Source organism: Haliotis cracherodii, unplaced genomic scaffold, assembly GCF_022045235.1.
Source record: "Haliotis cracherodii isolate W230 unplaced genomic scaffold, xgHalCrac1.p SCAF_29, whole genome shotgun sequence".
Classification (NCBI taxonomy): Eukaryota; Metazoa; Mollusca; class Gastropoda; order Lepetellida; family Haliotidae; genus Haliotis; species Haliotis cracherodii.
Genome location: NW_027266285.1, coordinates 3,581,110 through 3,603,334, shown reverse-complemented (window position 1 = coordinate 3,603,334; position 22,225 = coordinate 3,581,110). Strand labels below are relative to the sequence as shown.

Here is a 22,225-nt window from a genome sequence, read left to right as displayed (position 1 = left end):
TATGTTACATTAATACAAGTATGATGATTTAATACACCAAGTCTGTTACATTAATACACGAAGTATGTTACATTAATACAAGAATGATGATTTAATACACTAAGTCTGTTACATTAATACACGAAGTATGTTACATTAATACAAGAATGATGATTTAATACACCAAGTCTGTTACATTAATACACCAAGTATGTTACATTAATACAAGAATGATGATTTAATACACCAAGTCTGTTACTTTAATACACGAAGTATGTTACATTAATACAAGAATGATGATTTAATACACCAAGTCTGTTACATTAATACACGAAGAATATAACATTAATGCACCAAGTATGATACATTAATACATGAAGTATGTTACATTAATACAAGTATGATGATTTAATACACCAAGTCTGTTACATTAATACACGAAGTATGTTACATTAATGCACCAAGTATGTTACATTAATACATGAAGTATGTTACATTAATACAAGTATGATGATTTAATACACCAAGTCTGTTACATTAATACACGAAGTATGTTACATTAATGCACCAAGTATGATACATTGATACATGAAGTATGTTACATTAATACAACAAGTATGATACATTCATACACCTTGTATGATACATGAATACACCAAGTATGATACATTGACACATGAAGTATGATACATTCATACACCAAGTATGATACATTAATGCACCAAGTAGGATACATGAATACACCAAGTATGATACATTGACACATGAAGTCTGTTACATTAATACACCAGGTATGATACATTAATGCACCAAGTAGGATACATTAATGCACCAAGTAGGATACATTAATACACCAAGTATGATACATTGACACATGAAGTCTGTTACATTAATACACCAAGTATGATGCATTGACACATGAAGTCTGTTACATTAATACACCAAGTATGTTACATTAATACACCAAGTATGATACATTGATACATGAAGTCTGTTACATTAATACACCAAGTATGTAACATTAATGCACCAAGTATGATACATTAATGCACCAAGTAGGATACATTAATACACCAAGTATGATACATTGACACATGAAGTCTGTTACATTAATACACCAAGTATGATGCATTGACACATGAAGTCTGTTACATTAATACACCAAGTATGTTACATTAATACACCAAGTATGATACATTGATACATGAAGTCTGTTACATTAATACACCAAGTATGTAACATTAATGCACCAAGTATGATACATTAATGCACCAAGTAGGATACATTAATACACCAAGTATGATACATTGACACATGAAGTCTGTTACATTAATACACCAAGTATGTAACATTAATGCACCAAGTATGATACATTGATACATGAAGTATGTTACATTAATACACCAAGTATGATACATTAATACACCAAGTATGATACATTAATACACCAAGTATGATACGTTAATGCACCAAGTATGATACATTAATACACCAAGTATGTTACATTAATACATGAAGTAAGTTACATTAATACAAGTATGATGATTTAATACACCAAGTCTGTTACATTAATACATGAAGTATGTTATATTAATACAACAAGTATGATACATTAATACACCAAGTCTGTTACATTAATACACCAAGCATGTTACATTCGTACACCTTGTATGATATATTAATGCACCAAGCATGTTACATTCATACACCTTGTATGATACATTAATATGCCAAGTATGATGCATTAATACAGTAGAACACGGATATAAGGACCATGGATGGAGCAAACAGACGGATATAACAAACTGTTAAAAAATCCCCAATTTATCTCCCATATATTTTCATATAAAATTTACGTACGTAAAGAACTGTCTACAGTGAACTAACGGACTGTATATAGCAAACTGATATCTGATCACCGACAAGCCCATTTATCACTAATTAGTGACGTGTATAGCAAACTGAGAAATCTCACTCATTGTCCAGTGTCACTGACAACTGGCTGTACGCAATCAGCGGCGAATCAACACAATCACTGGTGATGATTCAACCTTGTTAAACTTGCATTATGTTAATCTTACGTGTCCATGTAATTGGACGAATCTTGTCTGTAAAACAACCATTGCTAATACAAGTCAATGCAGCAATTACAGTGTTCCCTTGCTATTGCTCTCTTCAATATAGTGCTAACTCAGTTATAGTGCACGGTAAAGCAAGGCTCAATTTACTTACATTTTTAATAAACCTATGACATGATGTCTTCCCCATCTCAAAAACATTATCAGCTAATGATTCAATAATGTTAACATTAATTTCGGCGAAATCATGTGTGAAGTGAGATGGAGATCGCACAACTCCGCTTTTTTTACAGCAACCATGGTTAGCTTACCGCTATTGACGCCTTGAAATGAACTTTAGTTGCAAGAGAATGGATACAGGTATCATAAATCCTATACTTTGACTATTAAAAGTCCTATTTGAGGCAGTTTAACTATAGATGTCAACATGACGTTTTCTGAATCGAAATACATGTAGCGGGGGAAGTCTCTACAGTGACTGGTCAAATTCTTCCATACGAAAAAATATCCGGGCAATAGCAATCACCTGTACCAAAAAGTGCTACGCTTATAGTTCTTATATGTAGTGAAAGCTGTAACTGAAATATCACAATATTGGAATATATTATTCTGATAAAGTTATAATTTCAGATACAATTTCTATTGCATCAAAATTGTTTTAAGTTGTATCATTAGGTTAACTGACACACTGGTAGATGCGTGAAGAAACGTGTATAAACATGTATGTGTATTGTGTTTTGCTTTGGCCTAGATGGCAGATGTTTCTGAGCAAAAATGTATATAATGAACAATGTTTCTCCGGTCCCTTGTGGTTTGTTATATCCATGTTCTACTGTACACCAGGTATGTCACTGTACAGCTCAAGTATGTCACTGTACACCAAGTATGTCACTGTACACCAAGTATGTCACTGTACAGCTCAAGTATGTCACTGTACACCAAGTATGTCACTGTACAGCTCAAGTATGTCACTGTACACCAAGTATGTCACTGTACACCAAGTATGTCACTGTACACCAAGTATGTCACTGTACAGCTCAAGTATGTCACTGTACACCAAGTATGTCGCTGTACACCAAGTATGTCACTGTACACCAAGTATGTCACTGTACACCAAGTATGTCACTGTACAGCTCAAGTATGTCACTGTACAGCTCAAGTATGTCACTGTACACCAAGTATGTCACTGTACACCAAGTATGTCACTGTACACCAAGTATGTCACTGTACAGCTCAAGTATGTCACTGTACACCAAGTATGTCACTGTACACCAAGTATGTCACTGTACACCAAGTATGTCCCTGTACAGCTCAAGTATGTCACTGTACACCAAGTATGTCACTGTACACCAAGTATGTCACTGTACAGCTCAAGTATGTCACTGTACAGCTCAAGTATGTCACTGTACACCAAGTATGTCACTGTACAGCTCAAGTATGTCAATGTACACCAAGTATGTCACTGTACACCAAGTATGTCACTGTACAGCTCAAGTATGTCAATGTACACAAAGTATGTCACTGTACAGCTCAAGTATGTCACTGTACACCAAGTATGTCACTGTACACCAAGTATGTCACTGTACACCTCAAGTATGTCAATGTACACCAAGTATGTCACTGTACACCAAGTATGTCACTGTACACCAAGTATGTCACTGTACAGCTCAAGTATGTCACTGTACAGCTCAAGTATGTCACTGTACAGACCAAGTATGTCACTGTACACCAAGTATGTCACTGTACAGCTCAAGTATGTCACTGTACACCAAGTATGTCACTGTACACCAAGTATGTCACTGTACACCAGGTATGTCACTGTACAGCTCAAGTATGTCACTGTACACCAAGTATGTCACTGTACACCAAGTATGTCACTGTACAGCTCAAGTATGTCACTGTACACCAAGTATGTCACTGTACACCTAGTATGTCACTGTACAGCTCAAGTATGTCACTGTACAGCTCAAGTATGTCACTATACACCAAGTATGTCACTGTACACCAAGTATGTCACTGTACAGCTCAAGTATGTCACTGTACAGCTCAAGTATGTCAATGTACACCAAGTATGTCACTGTACACCAAGTATGTCACTGTACACCAAGTATGTCACTGTACACCAAGTATGTCAGTGTACAGCTCAAGTATGTCACTGTACACCAAGTATGTCACTGTACACAAAGTATGTCACTGTACACCAAGTATGTCACTGTACACCAAGTATGTCACTGTACAGCTCAAGTATGTCACTGTACAGCTCAAGTATGTCACTGTACACCAAGTATGTCACTGTACAGCTCAAGTATGCTGCACCCAGTGGAGATCCAGGGGTCGAATAGGTTTCCATGCACTCACTAACTCTAAATATGTTTCATTATTTTATCAAGAATGACACCCTGACATATGTGTGACACATTAATAAACAAAATATGGTATGAATATTTTATGAAATATATATATATATAAGAAACACTGATTTAATAGTGAGATTTGAATATGAATCTGTTATCATTGCGCAAATTGTAGTGATAAGCAACAGCCTTTTGGAGGGCAAGTAAACAGAAAAATATGATTGAGATTTTGTTGCGAGAGAGAAAAATTCAAAATAATCCTAGAAAGTATTTAAAAAAATATCCATGTGATGCTTTATAATCGGCTTCCAAAACAAACCCATGGGCTGTCCTACCCTGGTAGTAGGCGCTCCCTACCCTGGTAGTGGGTGGTCACACCTTCAGTGTCTAGTGTGTCCTACCCTGGTAGTGGGTGGTCACACCTTCAGTGTCTGGTGTGTCCTACCCTGGTAGTGGGTGGTCACACCTTCAGTGTCTGGTGTGTCCTACCCTGGTAGTGGGTGGTCACACCTTCAGTGTCTGGTGTGTCCTACCCTGGTAGTGGGTGGTCACACCTTCAGTGTCTGGTGTGTCCTACCCTGGTAGTGGGTGGTCACACCTTCAGTGTCTGGTGTGTCCTACCCTGGTAGTGGGTGGTCACACCTTCAGTGTCTGGTGTGTCCTTCCCTGGAAGTAGGCGCTCACACCTTCAGCCTCTGGTGTGTCCTTCCCTGGTAGTGGGTGGTCACACCTTCAGTGTCTGGTGTGTCCTACCCTGGTAGTGGGTGGTCACATCTTCAGTGTCTGGTGTGTCCTACCCTGGTAGTGGGTGGTCACACCTTCAGTGTCTGGTGTGTCCTTCCCTGGTAGTAGGCGCTCACACTTTCAGTCTCGGTGTGTTCTACCCTGGTAGTGGGTGCTCACACCTTCAGCCTCTGGTGTGTCCTACCCTGGTGTTTGGTGGTCACACCTTCAGTCTGTAACATCCCACTCAACAACTTGGCCATATTGCTTGGTAATATTGGTTTGGCTGAGGTTATGGACATTTCATTGTTTCCCCACAGTAGTTACCTTGGGTTCATTCTCCATGTTGAAGGTGGACTCGGCTCTGTCTATTTGGCAGACCGAGCTGATTTGGTTCATGACCCTCAAACACCACTTTGTTTATGTATTATTATGCATATCAATCTTCCTGGTAGAGATCAGCCTAATTACACAGTTTCACATGATATTAATGACAGTGTCTAGGGTTTAGGCGACATGGGACCGTGGAATGTAGATCCCTTTACTGGCATGTAATGTTGGAAAACCTGAACTCTGTATATGCATGATGTTGACCTGCTTCTTCCTAGGTATGTGTTATACATCAGTTATATTGTAATCAGTGTAGCATGTCCATCAAAAAAAACATTGGTCTCATGTTTGGAAATTGACAAAAGAATAATATGATTTATGAACAGGTATTTTTTGTAGGAGAGTGATATAATGAAGAGGATGGATTTCATATTTTAGTCAAATAAAAGTGAAACACAATCAATAGACACAATCAAATAGATACAATGTTTTGTAAATATTTGAGCTGCCATTGACATGTCTAATTGAGAATTATTAAGGTAACTAAAATTTATGTCTCTATGAACAAAAGATTCCACATGCCAGATTATTTAGCGTGTATTTTTAGTGTTCATATTTTTGGTATGGTTATGATTGATCACTCATGATGGGGACATGTAAGAACAATCATCCATCGAGACGCTGCAAGTAGGTTATGTGACATTTAGTTGAATTAGGAAACATACTTGTCTTAAACAGTGCACAAAGTTAGTAGAATTTCTGAAGTAGTAACAGTTTTCAGAATGTAATATTTTGACAGCAGTGTCATCTTGTGTTGTGTAAATATATGGTATCTATAGATTATGTCTAAGAGTGTTTGCACTGCATCTAGTATGCCTGTTGTCTGGTTTGTATTTCCAGAGGACCCTGACAACTACTCAGTTCTGACATCCAGTACGGTCAGTGAGGTGGACAAGTCCAAGATCAACAGCAAACAGACCATCAGCCCTCACATTGAACTGCGTGAGTACTAACATTTGTCCTCAGGGACTTGATGATAGCGTGTATATCATAATATATTCGTATAAAAAAAAATCACACCCCTCTATATGTACATGTAGACAAGGAGTGACACCCGCCATCTTGGTCCTTATTCAAGATTTCTCACTCGGTTCGAATCACAGCTTGATATCACATGAAATACGAATGTCACTTATTTCAACCTATTGGCACCTGCTAAACAAACCATAGGCTACACAATCCTGTTCATCTGTAGTCACCTTAGCTCTTATTTATTTTAAAACAACCATAAAATGTCCAGTCTAAGCTTCGCCGCTGAGGCAAACAAGAAAAAAGTGGATGGAAAGGTTGAAACATTCATATTTCATGCGATATTGAGCTGTGATTCAAACCGAGTGCGAAATCTTGAATAAGGACTAAGATGGCAGGTGTCACTCCTTGTCTATATGTATAAAGAGGGATGTGATTTTTTTATATGTGAATATTTTATGCTATACACGCTATCATCGAGCTCCTTTGCATTTGTCTTCACATTCAGCTGCGTGAGTACTGACATGTGTCTTCACATTGAGCTGTGTGATTACTGACACTTGTCTTCACATGGAGCTGCGTAAGTACTGACACTTCTCTCCACATGGAGCTGTTTGAGAACTGATGCTTATCTTCACATGGAGCTGTGTGAGAACTGACACTTGTCTCCACATGGAGCTGTGTGAGAACTGACTCTTGTCTTCACATTGAGCTGCATGAGGACTGACACTAATCTTCTCATGGAGCTGTGTGAGAACTGACACTTGTCTTCACATGGAGCTGTGTAAGTACTGACACTTGTCTTCACATGGAGCTGTGTGAGAACTGACTCTTGTCTTCACATGGAGCTGTGTGAGAACTGACACTTGTCTCCACATGGAGCTGTGTGAGAACTGACACTTGTCTTCACATGGAGCTGTGTGAGAACTGACTCTTGTCTTTACATGGAGCTGTGTGGCTATTGACTCTTGTCTTCACATTGAGCTGTGTAGCTCCTGACTCTTGTCTTCACATTCAGCTGCATGAGTACTGACACTTATCTTCACATGGAGCTGTGTGAGAACTGACACTTGTCTTCACATGGAGCTATGTAAGTACTGACACTTGTATTCACATGGAGCTGTGTGAGAACTGACTCTTGTCTTTACATGGAGCTGTGTGAGAACTGATTCGTCTTCACATGGAGCTGTGTGAGAACTGACACTTGTCTTCACATGGAGCTGCATGAAAACTGACACTTGTCTCCACATGGAGCTGTGTGAGAACTGACACTTATCTTCACATGGAGCTCTGTGAGAACTGACACTTGTCTTCACATGGAGCTGTGTGAGTACTGACGCTTGTCTTCACATGGGGCTATGTGAGAACTGACACTTGTTTTCACATTGAGCTGTGTGGCTATTGACTCTTGTCTTCACATTGAGCTGTCTGGCTATTGACTCTTGTCTTCACATGGGGCTGTCTGGCTATTGACTTTTATCTTCACATGGAGCTGTGTGGCTATTGACTCTTGTCTTCACATGGAGCTATGTGAGTACTGACACTTGTCTTCACATGGAGCTATGTGAGAACTGACACTTGTTTTCACATTGAGCTGTGTGGCTATTGACTCTTGTCTTCACATGGAGCTGTCTGGCTATTGACTCTTGTCTTCACATGGAGCTGTCTGGCTATTGACTCTTGTCTTCACATGGACTGTGTGAGAACTGACACTTGTTTTCACATGGAGCTGTCTGGCTATTGACTCTTGTCTTCACATGGAGCTGTCTGGCTATTGACTCTTGTATTCACATGGAGCTGTCTGGCTATTGACTCTTGTCTTCACATGGAGCTGTCTGGCTATTGACTCTTATCTTCACATGGAGCTGTCTGGCTATTGACTCTTTTCTTCACATGGAGCTGTGTGAGAACTGACACTTGTCTCCACATGGAGCTGTGTGAGAACTGACACTTGTCTTCACATGGAGCTGTGTGAGAACTGACTCTTGTCTTTACATGGAGCTGTGTGGCTATTGACTCTTGTCTTCACATTGAGCTGTGTAGCTCCTGACTCTTGTCTTCACATTCAGCTGCATGAGTACTGACACTTATCTTCACATGGAGCTGTGTGAGAACTGACACTTGTCTTCACATGGAGCTATGTAAGTACTGACACTTGTATTCACATGGAGCTGTGTGAGAACTGACTCTTGTCTTTACATGGAGCTGTGTGAGAACTGATTCGTCTTCACATGGAGCTGTGTGAGAACTGACACTTGTCTTCACATGGAGCTGCATGAAAACTGACACTTGTCTCCACATGGAGCTGTGTGAGAACTGACACTTATCTTCACATGGAGCTGTGTGAGAACTGACACTTGTCTTCACATGGAGCTGTGTGAGTACTGACGCTTGTCTTCACATGGGGCTATGTGAGAACTGACACTTGTTTTCACATTGAGCTGTGTGGCTATTGACTCTTGTCTTCACATTGAGCTGTCTGGCTATTGACTCTTGTCTTCACATGGGGCTGTCTGGCTATTGACTTTTATCTTCACATGGAGCTGTGTGGCTATTGACTCTTGTCTTCACATGGAGCTATGTGAGTACTGACACTTGTCTTCACATGGAGCTATGTGAGAACTGACACTTGTTTTCACATTGAGCTGTGTGGCTATTGACTCTTGTCTTCACATGGAGCTGTCTGGCTATTGACTCTTGTCTTCACATGGAGCTGTCTGGCTATTGACTCTTGTCTTCACATGGACTGTGTGAGAACTGACACTTGTTTTCACATGGAGCTGTCTGGCTATTGACTCTTGTCTTCACATGGAGCTGTCTGGCTATTGACTCTTGTATTCACATGGAGCTGTCTGGCTATTGACTCTTGTCTTCACATGGAGCTGTCTGGCTATTGACTCTTATCTTCACATGGAGCTGTCTGGCTATTGACTCTTTTCTTCACATGGAGCTGTGTGAGAACTGACACTTGTCTTCACATGGAGCTGTGTGAGAACTGACACTTGTCTTCACATGGAGCTGTGTGAGAACTGACTCTTGTCTTCACATGGAGCTGTTTGGCTATTGACTCTTGTCTTCACATGGAGCTGTTTGGCTATTGACTCTTGTCTTCACATGGAGCTGTTTGGCTATTGACTCTTGTCTTCACATGGAGCTGTGTGGCTATTGATTCTTGTCTTCACATGGAGCTGTGTGGCTATTGACTCTGCAAAATGGCCCCATATATTAATGGGTGATGGGGGAACAGAGTGTATACAAACCCTTGATGATGATAATCTACGGCAATGCTGTCAGACTTCTATCCTACACTGTATGTTGTCTATGTCTGTATTCAGAGTTTTCCGACAGTGGGGCAAGGTTTTACTGCAAGATCTACTTTGCTGAGCCTTTCCGTCAGCTGCGTAAGCTCATCTTTTCAGCAGGGGAGGAAATGTGAGTACTTAGTAGAACCCTCTGAAAACACTGGTCTCGAGTATGTTTTACTCACTATATACTGACTGCAATATCATTTATAGATAGAGAACTGATAAACCTTCATGTTGATGAGGGTGGTGAGTGGTGATAAGTATGTAGATGAGGGTGGTGATGAAAGTGGTGATGAGATTGGTGATGAGGGTGGGGATGAGAGTGTGGATGAGGGTGAGGATGTATATGGTGATGGAAGTGATGATGAATCATGAGGGTGGTGATAAGTATGGTGATGAGGTTAGGGGTGAGGTGGTGATGAGGTTAGGGGTGAGGTGGGGATGAGGTTGGTGATGAGGGTGAGGGTGATGAGAGTGGGAATGAGAGTGGTGATGAGTGTGGTGATGAGAGTGGTGATGAGTGTGGTGATGAGAGTGGTGATGGGGGTGGTGATGAGGGTGAGGATGGAGATGAGGATGGAGATGAGGGTGGGGATGAGAGTGGTGATGGGGGTGGTGATGAGAGTGGTGATGGGGGTGGTGATGAGAGTGGTGATGGGGGTGGTGATGAGGGTGAGGATGAGAGTGATGATGAGGATGGAGATGAGGATGGAGATGAGGGTGAGAGTGGAGATGAGAGTTGTGATGAGGGTCGTGATGAGAGTGGTGACGAGGGTGAGGGTGATGAGAGTGGGAATGAGGATGGTGATGAGGGTGGTGATGAGAGTGGTGATGAGAGTGGTGATGAGTGTGGTGATGAGAGTGGTGATGAGGGTGGTGATGGGGGTAGTGATGAGGGTGAGGATGAGAGTGAGGATGAGAGTGATGATGAGGATGGAGATGAGGGTGAGAGTGGAGATGAGAGTTGTGATGAGGCTGGTGATGAGACTGGTGACGAGGGTGAGGGTGATGAGAGTGGGAATGAGGGTGGTGATGAGAGTGGTGATGAGTGTGGTGATGAGAGTGGTGATGAGGGTGGTGATGGGGGTAGTGATGAGGGTGAGGATGAGAGTGAGGATGAGAGTGATGATGAGGATGGAGATGAGGATGCAGATGAGAGTGGGGATGAGAGTGGTGATGAGGGTGAGGATGTGAGTGATGATGAGGATGGAGATGAGGATGGAGATGAGGGTGAGAGTGGGAATGAGGGTGGTGATCAGGGTTGTGCTGAGAGTGGTAATGAGGGTGGTGATGAGGGTGGCAATGAGAATGGTGATGAGAGCGGTTATGAGAGTGGTGATGAGGGTGGCAATGAGAATGGTGATGAGGGTGGTGATGAGAGTGGTGATCAGGCTGGTGATGAGTGAGGGTGAAAGTTGTGATGATGTTTGATGAGGGTGAGGATGAGGATGGTGATAAGAATGGTGATGAGGGTGAGGATGAGGGTAGGGATGAGGGTGGTGATGAGAGTGGTGATGAGAGTGGTGATGATGGTGGTGATGAAGGTGGTGATTAGAGTTATGATGAGGGTGGTGATGAGAGTGGTGATGAGGGTAAGGGTGGTGAGAGTTGTGATGAGGGTGGTGATGAGGGTGGCAATGAGAATGGTGATGAGGGTGGTGATGAGAGTGGTGATGAGTGTAAGGGTGAAAGTGGTGATGAGGTTTGATGAGGATGAGGGTGGTGATAAGAATGGTGATGAGGGTGAGGATGAGGGTGGGGATGAGGGGGGTGATGAGGTGGTGATGAGGGTGAGGGTGATGAGAGTGGGAATGAGGGTGGTTATGAGTGTGGTGATGAGAGTGGTGATGAGAGTGGTTTTGAGAGTGAGGGTGGTGATGAGAGTTATCATGAGGGTGGTGATGAGAGTTATGATGAGAGTGGTGATGAGGGTGGTGATGAAAGTGGCGATGAGGGTGAGGGTGGTGATGAGAGTGGTGATGAGGGTGGTGATGAGGGTGAGGGTGATGAGAGTGGGAATGAGGGTGGTGATGAGAGTGGTGATGAGCGTGAGGGTGGTGATGCGAATGGTGATGAGAGTTATGACGAGGGTGGTGATGAGGGTGGTGATGAGAGTTATGATGAGGGTGGTGATGAGAGTGGTGATGAGGGTGAGGGTGGTCAGAGTGGTGATGAGAGTTATGATGAGGGTGGTGATGAGGGTGGTGATGAGAGTTATGATGAGGGTGGTGATGAGAGTGGTGATGAGTGTAAGGGTGAAAGTGGTGATGAGGTTTGATGAGGATGAGGGTGGTGATAAGAATGGTGATGAGGGTGAGGATGAGGGTGGGGATGAGGGGGGTGATGAGGTGGTGATGAGGGTGAGGGTGATGAGAGTGGGAATGAGAGTGGTGATGAGGGTGGTGATGAAAGTGGCGATGAGGGTGAGGGTGGTGATGAGAGTGGTGATGAGAGTGGTGATGAGGGTGAGGGTGATGAGAGTGGGAATGAGGGTGGTGATGAGAGTGGTGATGAGCGTGAGGGTGGTGATGCGAATGGTGATGAGAGTTATGACGAGGGTGGTGATGAGGGTGGTGATGAGAGTTATGATGAGGGTGGTGATGAGAGTGGTGATGAGGGTGAGGGTGGTCAGAGTGGTGATGAGAGTTATGATGAGGGTGGTGATGAGGGTGGTGATGAGAGTTATGATGAGGGTGGTGATGAGAGTGGTGATGAGGGTGAGGGTGGTCAGAGTGGTGATGAGAGTGGTGATGAGAGTTATGATGAGGGTGGTTATGAGAGTGGTGATGAGGGTGAGGGTGGTGAGAGTTGTAATGAGAGTGGTGATGAGAGTGGTGATGAGGGTGAGGGTGGTGTTGAGAGTGGTAATAAGGGTGGTAATGAGAGTGGTGATGAGGGTGGTGATGAGAGTGGTGATGAGGGTGAGGGTGATGAGAGTTGAGATGAGGGTGGTGATGATGGTGAGGGTAGTGAGAGTGGTGATGAGGGTGATTATGAGGACGAGAGTGGTGATGAGGGTGAGGGTGGTGAGAGTTGAGATGAGGGTGGTGATGAGGGTGAGAGTGAGAGTGGTGATGAGGGTGAGGGTGGTGAGAGTTGAGATGAGGGTGGTGATGAGGGTGAGAGTGAGAGTGGTGATGAGGGTGGTGAGAGTGGTGATAAGGGTGGTGATGAGCTGCCATTTCTGCTGTTTAGGTTCATCAGGTCCTTGTGTCGTTGCAAGCCCTGGGAGGCCAAGGGAGGGAAGTCCGGATCCACCTTCTGTAAAACTGATGGTGAGTCTTTACTTCACTTACTGTCTGGTACCAACTGGTTGACCTTGCTAGAAAGAGTGTCTCTCCCATTAAATGCGGCCCTAAATGTTTGGAAATTGATCCAGTTATATATTATTTGTTTGATAAATTTATTTTTTTTAACACAAAAGTTAAATTTAATGTTGATGATTTTGTGGTTTTGTGGTTTATACAGCAGTGACAGATGTCTGTGATATGTTGTAAATGACCCATTCATCTTGAAACAGATGTCTGTGAGTTGAGGTTAGGTGAGGTGAAAAGAGGTTTGACATCGCATCCAAGATTATTGCACTTAAATATAGCAGATGCTCTACCACTAGACCACAGAAGGGGTCCAGATGTCTGTGAGCCTGTGTGACATGTTGTAAATGACCGATTCATCTTGAAACAGATGTCTGTGAGCCTGTGTGACATGTTGTAAATGACCGATTCATCTTGAAACAGATGTCTGTGAGCCTGTGTGACATGTTGTAGATTACTGATTCATCTTGGAACAGGTGTTTGTGAGCATGTGTGACATGTTGTAGATGACTGATTCATCTTGAAACAGATGTCTGTGAGCCTGTGTGACATGTTGTAGATGACTGATTCATCTTGAAACAGGTGTTTGTGAGCATGTGTGACATGTTGTAGATGACCGATTCATCTTGAAACAGATGTCTGGTATGGAGGTTGAATCCTTTGAGAAGTTTGGTCCTGAATATTTCAAGTACATCACAAGAGCTTATGGGGAAAAGGTGAGCTGATTGACAGGAGATGTAGCATTATTCAACTCTCAGCATGAAAGTGAACCAAACCTTACTGCAAAGTTAATTTGTTGGTAAATACATAAACATTTCCTCTGCCTTGTCATAGTGGATATGTATTTATTAATTTCTAAAAATGCATGGACGTTAAGTTAATGAGTGCAAGCATCAAGATTATATAATTTTCAAGTAATTATCTTGTATAAGCCAAATTGACTTGTTAGACAATGTTAACTATGTTACTATGTAGAGGCCAACTGCACTGGCGAAGATCCTTGGCGTCTACAGGATTGGATTCCGCAACACCCAGACCAACCACGCTCTGAAGCAGGACCTGCTGGTGCTGGAGAATCTCTTCTACAACAGGAAGATCACCCAGGTTATCTCCCTTGACACATGCTTAAACATCAGTTGCACTTCTATGTAGTTATCACTTCTACACAATATGCTTTTGTACCTTTTTGGAAGATTATGCTGTTTACATGGACTTCAGGTAATAGTAACTTGAAGTGTTTAACCTAATTCTGGTATTGCAGGCAGCTATCCTCATATGTTTTTCATGATGTATTAGTTTATTGTTCTTCTGTAAATGTACTTTTAAGTCCTCAAATCCCAATATCAATCGTCAATGTGGGACACCGATGCACGTGTGTACTAACCTAAGTATGCGCCTTGTCTCACTGTGCTTTATTACTCTTCCGGATTTGTAGTTTTTTTGTTTGGTTTTGCACATATCGTTGACATTTCATTATGGTTTATATTGACACGAGCATGATAAGTTAACAAATTCCATGTGCGCAGCTATGTTTACATGTTTGCGATAAATGTAATGTTTGCTAGGCTTGTGACCTGAAGTTGTTTCCATGTGTTCTAGGAGGTTCATGGTTTTATGTATTTTATGTTTGTTAGACATTTGACCTGAAGGGCTCGATGAGGAACCGCTTGGTTAATACTTCCGGAAAACGAGAGGAAGAACTGGTGCTGCTTGATGAAAACCTTCTCAAATGTCAGTAGCAACGATGCACTTACACCCAAATCAATATCTGTTCTAAATGTAAAAGTTTGGAAAGATGTTAGGAATATATGAGAAATGCTCTACCTGGCCATTGCACCGCGATTGGCTTCCTTCCTGCTGAGTGAAACACAAGAAATAACATGTATTAAATAGCACTTGCAAACTACACTCTTATGAAATGACAGCCAAAACACATTGACTCTGAAAGGCATGTGGTTGTGTCTTCGTGTTGATTGATATTGGCAAGCACTATTGTCAAGCCATGTGACAACAGTGGAGGAAGCATATCAGTCAGCATGACACATGTGGTTATTTTGTATCCATGCTGTTGGATATCACCCTAGAAATTGTAAGAAACACTGCTTCCATCTGTTTTCTGATACAAGAGTTAAACTGTTGTTTCCTGACGTTTTTACTGCTGTTTCAGTAAGCGTGGAGTCACCCCTGTACATGCGGCCTCACTCCAAGACGGTGCTGAATGCTGCCATCTCAAGTGACTCAGAGTTCCTGTCCAGCAACCTGGTGATGGACTACTCCCTGCTGGTGGGTCTGGACGAGGCCAGGAAGGAGCTGGTGGTTGGCATCATCGGTCAGTCTAACGACACACAACAAGTAGTCGGCATTCTCAGTCAAGTGTCATTCACTTTTGCATGATAATAAGTTTTATCATATAATGGGTAGGCTTCTCGGCAGGATAAAGCTAACGGATTATAGCGATATGGGGTCATATGCGGATAGAGATGCAAATATCAAATGTCAAGTAGGGATTAATTTCAGTGTTTACAAACAAACATTGACCTTGACCTCGTCATTCGGCGATCAAGTTAACCAAAGGGAATCTGGAGAAACTACTGGAATAATTGTTATCATTATCAAAAGAATAGTCTAATATACTGAAAAGTGTCTTACTGTGACAGAGCTAAGGCACTTTGCAAGTTATTGCTTGTCTCTGTCAGTCTACATAAGATCTGTGTTATCTCTCTCCAGATTACATTCGCACCTTCACCTGGGACAAGAAGCTGGAGATGTTGGTGAAGTCCCAGATTGGCATCATCGGTGGACAGGGTGGGTGATGGTGGCTGTGTGGCCCACTACAGTAGAAAAATGATATTCTAAAATGATTTCCTCATGCTTCTTGTCGACAATCACCATAAAAGTTTTATAGATTTATATGCAGGTGTTTTTCATCCTGATTGTCAGGTAAGACGCCCACAGTTGTCTCCCCTCAGTTGTACCGCAGCCGCTTCCTGGAGGCTATGGACCGCTACTTCCTCCATGTTCCAGACCAGTGGAGCGGCCTTGGCAGTGGTCAGTAGACACACTCATTTACTCACTGTCATTGGTAGAAAACAAACAGTGATATTGGGTTTATTGTGTAAATCATCTTTCTGAAGCATATGCTCAAGCAGTGTAGGTTTCAGCAAAGATATATATAGATAAGATGTGTGATACGTAAGCAGGCCAAGTAAATCGACAGCACATGTGAACGACCCCCCTGCCATGAGGAGAGTGGTCGATCTTTGGTCATCTGGCCCTGGAGCAATGCCTACTTTATCAACTTCCTCAGTTACCAAACTTCAGGACAATAGCACATATCAGAGTAGTTCTTACGAAACTTCTACCTCCATTACATCTCTGCCATAAATCCTGTATTTTGGCTTCAGTCACACTAACTAAAATTTTCAGATTTTCAACAGACGTCCTCTTCACTGCCAATTACACACACAACTATTTATCGCCAAGTAGTCTTGTAACTACCTAAGCCATGACGTCATAATGATGGCAAATTTTCCTGTGTGTGCTAGAGTCAACACCTATTGTAATACAGTGATCCCTCACTACAACGCTACCTTCGGGGTCCAAATAATTGATGAGCGTTATAGATGATCAGCGGTTTAACGAAGGTCGAGTCGTAAGTGGTAGATGACCAACAAAACAGTACACATGCCCTGCCTACCTAACACGATCTACGTTGCACGTTTCAGAGTTTCAAAACAGATTAGAATAGAAGTTATTTATGATTCATAGTGTAAAAAAAAGATTTATCGAGTATAATATGCGCTTTAAAAAAACAACACATCGTATCCCTTCAGGTGAATAAGTAGATAGATCTATAACAAATTTGGTCAATAAAAGTATGAAATTTGATATAAAACATCACTAGACATGATGATTTACCATTTAAAATGTATTTCCTGCTCTCAAAGGCATTGTTTTATTTGCAGAGATTAAGATTACCGTGTGTATTTTCTCGTACACTAAGCCGGAAAAAGCAATCAGCTGTGCACACGTTTCCTCACATTCTACCAGTGATTCAGTTAAAATGTACCCAGTGGTATCACTTTAAAGAAATTTGGTGCAATGGTCGGAAGAAATTGTATCCAATTTATTATTTTATCAGGTATAATATATTCCAATATCGTGCTATTTTAGTTGCAGCTTCCACCATATATACTTAAAATTAAAATTATAGGAACCACAAGCATAGCACTTTGGTACAGATTGTATGCAGGATATTTAATGACATATGTAACGATTTTGACCAGTCACTGTAGGGACTTCCCGCGCAACATGTATTTCGATTGCGAATTCGTTATGTTGACATTTAATTGTCAAACTGCCTCAAATATGATTTTTAACGGGTCATGGTACGACATATATGATGTGTGTATCCATTCTCGTGCAACTAAAGTTCGTTTCAAGGCGTCAATAGCGGTAATCTGACCGTGGTGGCTGTTAATAACGGTGAGTTGTGCGTTCTACCGATCACTTCGCATACGATTTCACAGAAATTATTGAAAACATTATTGAATGAATTTTTTAATATAATTTAAAAATATATATTGCAAACATTAGTCCAGATAAACAATGAACATATATTTATATTACCAGATATTATGATAATAGGATGAATTGCGTACTTCTATTCGGATTTGATGACTGGTATTTCCGGTGTTATGTGATCGCGTTGATCAGCTGATAATGTTTTCTGAGATGGGGGAAAACATTGTGTCATTGGAAAACTTGAGTTTATTGAAAATGTTAGTAAATTTTGGGAGCCATGCTTTACCGCGCACTATAACCGAGTTAGCGCTCTATTGAAGGGCGCAATAACGAGGGAACACTGTAGTAGTAACAATCTAGCACTAGGTAGTATTATTCTAAGATTATTCTAATAAATAAAACAGACATATAGGTATATATATATAGAATACTAAACGAGCTCCCCTGTAATACCACTTTCAGATACCACAACTATTCATGAGTTTCATTAAATTGGTTTTGCACAGGAGCAAATTTAGTATTTTATATATTACTTGCCATTTATAATGTTTTTACAATTATACTGTTGAGTGTGAATAGGCTGACACCTACACGATCCATGGCATAATCCAATTGAGTTTAACAGAATAATACTTCAAACCCATCAAAAGTTGAAACGTATGAATTTCATACACTACAACAGTCCACAACGGTCCACGGTCCGTTTCACAAAATTGTTGTAGCGCTAGGGATATCGCAACTCACATACTCTAACTTAGACTAATGACTGTTGTTGTGCTAAAATACGGTCGCTTCATGAAACGGGGCCTTGCACCTCAAAGTTTACAATCACGTTACAATACCCAATGACGTAATTTGTGGAATTTTGTTGCAAGATCCATGGGCGAAACAATGCCATGTGACGTCAGCCTAACAACAAGGTTGCTAGGGTCATCTAGTGTGCATAAGCTCCTCTCAGTGATCTATCATCTCCACACGTAATTTCGTTGAATAAGTCAAGGGATGTTGAAAGCTTTTAATATTTGATCGTTAAACGTGATTTTGATTGGACGATGCATAGACTCGTTAGTCCAGCCACATTGTAACTCCATAATACCAGCCTAGTTCGGCAAGGGTGGAAACTGGACTTTTATAGTCAGTTAACTCACTTGCCTCGGGAAGATGGGGCGAGGAATGAGAATTGACAGAGGTAAGTACGACACCGACTCTTGTTTCTTCGACCGATTGCCTTTCTCTTTGACACAGGCCAAGGAGTAGGGAGAAGCTAAGCGACAAAAGACATATACTATTCATATACAACTTACTGCTTACCTACTTACTCAACTGTTGGTTCTGCATCACAACAGCTGAGGCCACGTGGCTCTGATGTGATGAAGTCATGTGAGCACCATAGTACTGCTTGTCCCCAGACAGACATGCTGCTCTAATAAACTGTCCAGTTTGGGATTAACCATTGGTGTTGTTTATTGACATATTTTGCTGACAGCGTGTCCACCATCTTGGTTTTGAAATCGGCGCCACAAGTTATGACTGCCTATACTTCAAAAGGGATTTTAGCCAAGGACAATAATTAAATCACAAAAAAAAGATATTGGTAGCTTTCTTGTGTCTTCCATGTAATGACAACTCTTACCTTGAGTTGATGACATGCTATGTAGGTGCTGCAAACTAAAAACAATCCAATGTCTTTCACTCAGATAGTGAATTACCAAAAGTGCTGTTATAATTACTTAATTAGTGCGTCTCACATCAGTGAGGACAATCAGAGCAGGCTGCATATCCTATCTATATACGTCTTTGGTTTCTGGCATGTCTGGGCTAGCAAGCACATTTTTCCTCTCACAGGAACCACCACCCTTCAAGTTAGCACTGATATTGCTTTTAAGTCTGCCCCTGAAAATTGTTTTCATTTTTGTGTGTCTTTACTTCATTCCTAGATTTTCCCAATCCGTGTGACTCCTGGATCCAGACAGGTCAAGACATAGATACTTCGATAAAGAGATGAGGTGGACTACACCTGCTGACTGTGATACAGTACATAGACTTGTGTCATCTCTCAGGTCATCTTGCAGCCACACTAGCTGTGTATGTTACACACATGTTATAGATATTGGCTGTCATCACTATGTTGTTGTTGTATGTATGTTGTGTAGAAGTCATATCATCTGTGCATACATGTACATAGTCACGTTAATAAGAATGCTGTTACATGTTGTTTAACTCAGCTTGTCTCAGACTTGGTCACTCAGTAAGTACTCCAAGACTAAGTACCTGAAGACTCCAAGGTTACTGTGAACGCCATGTTACCTGAAGACTCCCAGGTTACTGTGAACTCCATGTTACCTGAAGACTCCCAGGTTACTGTGAACTCCATGTTACCTGAAGACTCCCAGGTTACTGTGAACTCCATGTTACCTGAAGACTCCCAGGTTACTGTGAACTCCATGTTACCTGAAGACTCCCAGGTTACTGTGAACTCCATGTTACCTGAAGACTCCCAGGTTACTGTGAACTCTATGTTACCTGAAGACTCCCAGGTTACTGTGAACTCTATGTTTCCTGAAGACTCCAAGGTTACTGTGAACTCCATGTTACCTGAAGACTCCCAGGATTACCTGTAAACGCTCTAGTTATCTGTAAACTCCATGTTACCTGAAAACTCCCAGGTTACTGTGAACTCCATGTTACCTGAAAACTCCCAGGATTACCTGTAAACGCTCTAGTTATCTGTAAACTCCATGTTACCTGAAAACTCTCAGGGTTACCTGTAAACTCTCTAGTTATCTGTGAACTCCATGTTACTTGAAAATTCACAGGTTACCTGTAAACTCTCTAGTTATCTGTAAAGTCCATGTTACCTGAAAACTCCCAGGCTACCTGTAAAGTCTCTAGTTATCTGTGAACTCCATGTTACCTGAAAACTCCCAGTGTTACCTGTAAACCCTAATGATACCTGTAAGGAAGTCCAGAATGTTTGACATCTCTCAGCTAGTGTGTCCTGTGTGACCCAGCCAGGCAAGTCTGTAGGTTTTCTGTGTAAGTGTTCACCAGGACAACTACTTCATGTGGGTCCATAAGGAAATCAGATATATAGGTTATGTGATAATGCTGTCTTTCATGTCAATCATCTGTATTTATTGTTATATTTTTGTAATTCTTATGTTGAATTTCACTTGTGATGGAGTCTTCGACCAGGGTTCTATGTCGTGTACTTAATGAGATGTTAGTGTGAGGCTTTGTTTGGGAAAATCTGCACTGTGTCCTACCTTTACACAGTAGACTGCCCCCTGTACCTGTACAGACTTGACCTTCAAATAATGGAAATAAGAAAATCATATACTTTGATATCAGTTCATACCACTGCTTATTACTGAGTGAAAATCAGAATTTCCTCATGGGATATTAGACAATTGCCCTTAGATGCATATATGTGCTTACCTGTAGATACTGATTTCTGCATGTATGTAGAAGATTGTCCCAAATTGTCAAACATGTGTGCATGGCTGACTTGATGGTTTAGGGTTGAGCAACTTGCTGTACAGACTTTCTTGCCTTACCTGTTTCAAGTTTGAACCCCAACTTCTCCTTAATTATCCTCCTGGTTTGTCAGCACCATATATACGCTGGTAGATGTGTTTATAACTCACAACATTAATATGATATGATTTACATACTGTTCAAAGAGTATAAAACCCAATTCACTCACTCCCAAAAACTGTCAAGAGCTCAAAGCCCTCCAATAGATCACTTGTATTATGTTGTAGGTGTGGATGCTTTGAAAGACATGACTAAATGTTCATGTTGTCTAAATAATGTACAAATGTCCCTTATAGTATATCCGACTATATATATGTGCTTGCCTCAGTAGAACTCCCTGTTTCCCTATCAGTTTGTGTGGACATTAGGCAGGGATGCTGATTGTTACTTGTAGTGTGCAGTACAGGTTTCATCTTGAATCTATATGGGAGTATTACTGGGGTATATGTTTGTTGCACCATAGAGAAAATGTATATATCTGAGGGGAAATGTTGCTAATACATAACATGGAATCTATATCGCATTTTGTTGTTTATCACCTACAATTTAAGAAATAAAGTTTGCTCTACCTCCATGTGTAGTGTAATAAAGTATAGTTTTGTCCCGAAGTATGGGAGTTAAACCAGGAGGACACTTGCACCAGAGTGCTGTGACGTTGTAATAGTTCATTATTACGTTAATACGCTACACACGGGTAGAGCAAACTTACTTTCTTTTCAAAGGTGACGATACCTAAAATTCACCATCATTTTATGATATCACAAACTAAATAACTTATATCACAAATTTTATCATTATATATCCAAAAATGCTTTTTGTTTGTTTGTTTGTTGTTTAATGCTGCACTCAGCAATATTCCAGCTTTATGACGGCGGTCTGTAAATAATCGAGTTTGGACCAGACTATCCAGTGATTGACATCATGCCCATCGATACAGGCAATTGGGATACAATGATATATACTGAACAACAAAAGGTCCTGTGACATTGGATAAGATTTAATGCAAAGTTATGTTTTTAAACAAATCTGAAACAATTTCGGTTTGCAACAGA

General features: G+C 41.2%; 5 protein-coding genes across 6 annotated transcripts in view; 4 read left to right on the top strand and 1 right to left on the bottom strand.

Moving 5' to 3' along the window:
• Positions 1 to 21,689, top strand: part of LOC139473535 (1-phosphatidylinositol 3-phosphate 5-kinase-like) — a 98,582-nt gene extending 76,893 nt beyond the window's left edge. For both annotated transcript variants that reach the window (XM_071256154.1, XM_071256153.1), the window contains 10 exons: positions 6,365 to 6,466; positions 9,829 to 9,925; positions 12,994 to 13,073; positions 13,725 to 13,828; positions 14,088 to 14,216; positions 14,747 to 14,843; positions 15,280 to 15,441; positions 15,840 to 15,917; positions 16,053 to 16,160; positions 19,574 to 21,689. In XM_071256154.1, the coding sequence (XP_071112255.1) occupies positions 6,365 to 6,466; positions 9,829 to 9,925; positions 12,994 to 13,073; positions 13,725 to 13,828; positions 14,088 to 14,216; positions 14,747 to 14,843; positions 15,280 to 15,441; positions 15,840 to 15,917; positions 16,053 to 16,160; positions 19,574 to 19,641 (1,025 nt within the window). In that variant the 3' untranslated portion in view covers positions 19,642 to 21,689. The remainder of the gene's footprint in view (positions 1 to 6,364; positions 6,467 to 9,828; positions 9,926 to 12,993; positions 13,074 to 13,724; positions 13,829 to 14,087; positions 14,217 to 14,746; positions 14,844 to 15,279; positions 15,442 to 15,839; positions 15,918 to 16,052; positions 16,161 to 19,573) is intronic.
• On the top strand, positions 10,030 to 10,843 carry LOC139473417 (uncharacterized). Its single transcript, XM_071255987.1, has 3 exons — positions 10,030 to 10,132; positions 10,234 to 10,797; positions 10,836 to 10,843. Exons 1-3 carry the CDS (start codon positions 10,030 to 10,032, stop codon positions 10,841 to 10,843), a joined length of 675 nt encoding a protein of 224 aa, XP_071112088.1.
• On the bottom strand, positions 10,850 to 12,009 carry LOC139473416 (hepatitis A virus cellular receptor 1-like; the record flags this gene model as incomplete). The annotated part of the gene is given in 3 exon segments (XM_071255986.1): positions 10,850 to 11,044; positions 11,192 to 11,899; positions 11,932 to 12,009. Coding segments are annotated over 3 exon segments (981 nt in total), but the record flags the coding sequence as incomplete, so codon positions are not given.
• Positions 12,018 to 12,791, top strand: LOC139473415 (sodium/potassium/calcium exchanger 1-like). Its single transcript, XM_071255985.1, has 2 exons — positions 12,018 to 12,158; positions 12,197 to 12,791. The coding sequence occupies exons 1-2, from the start codon at positions 12,018 to 12,020 to the stop codon at positions 12,737 to 12,739; spliced, it is 684 nt and encodes a 227-aa protein (XP_071112086.1). The 3' UTR covers positions 12,740 to 12,791.
• LOC139473436 (110 kDa antigen-like) lies at positions 19,937 to 20,257 on the top strand. Its single transcript, XM_071256006.1, has one exon. The coding sequence runs from the start codon at positions 19,937 to 19,939 to the stop codon at positions 20,255 to 20,257; it is 321 nt and encodes a 106-aa protein (XP_071112107.1).
• Positions 21,690 to 22,225: the final 536 nt, after the last annotated feature.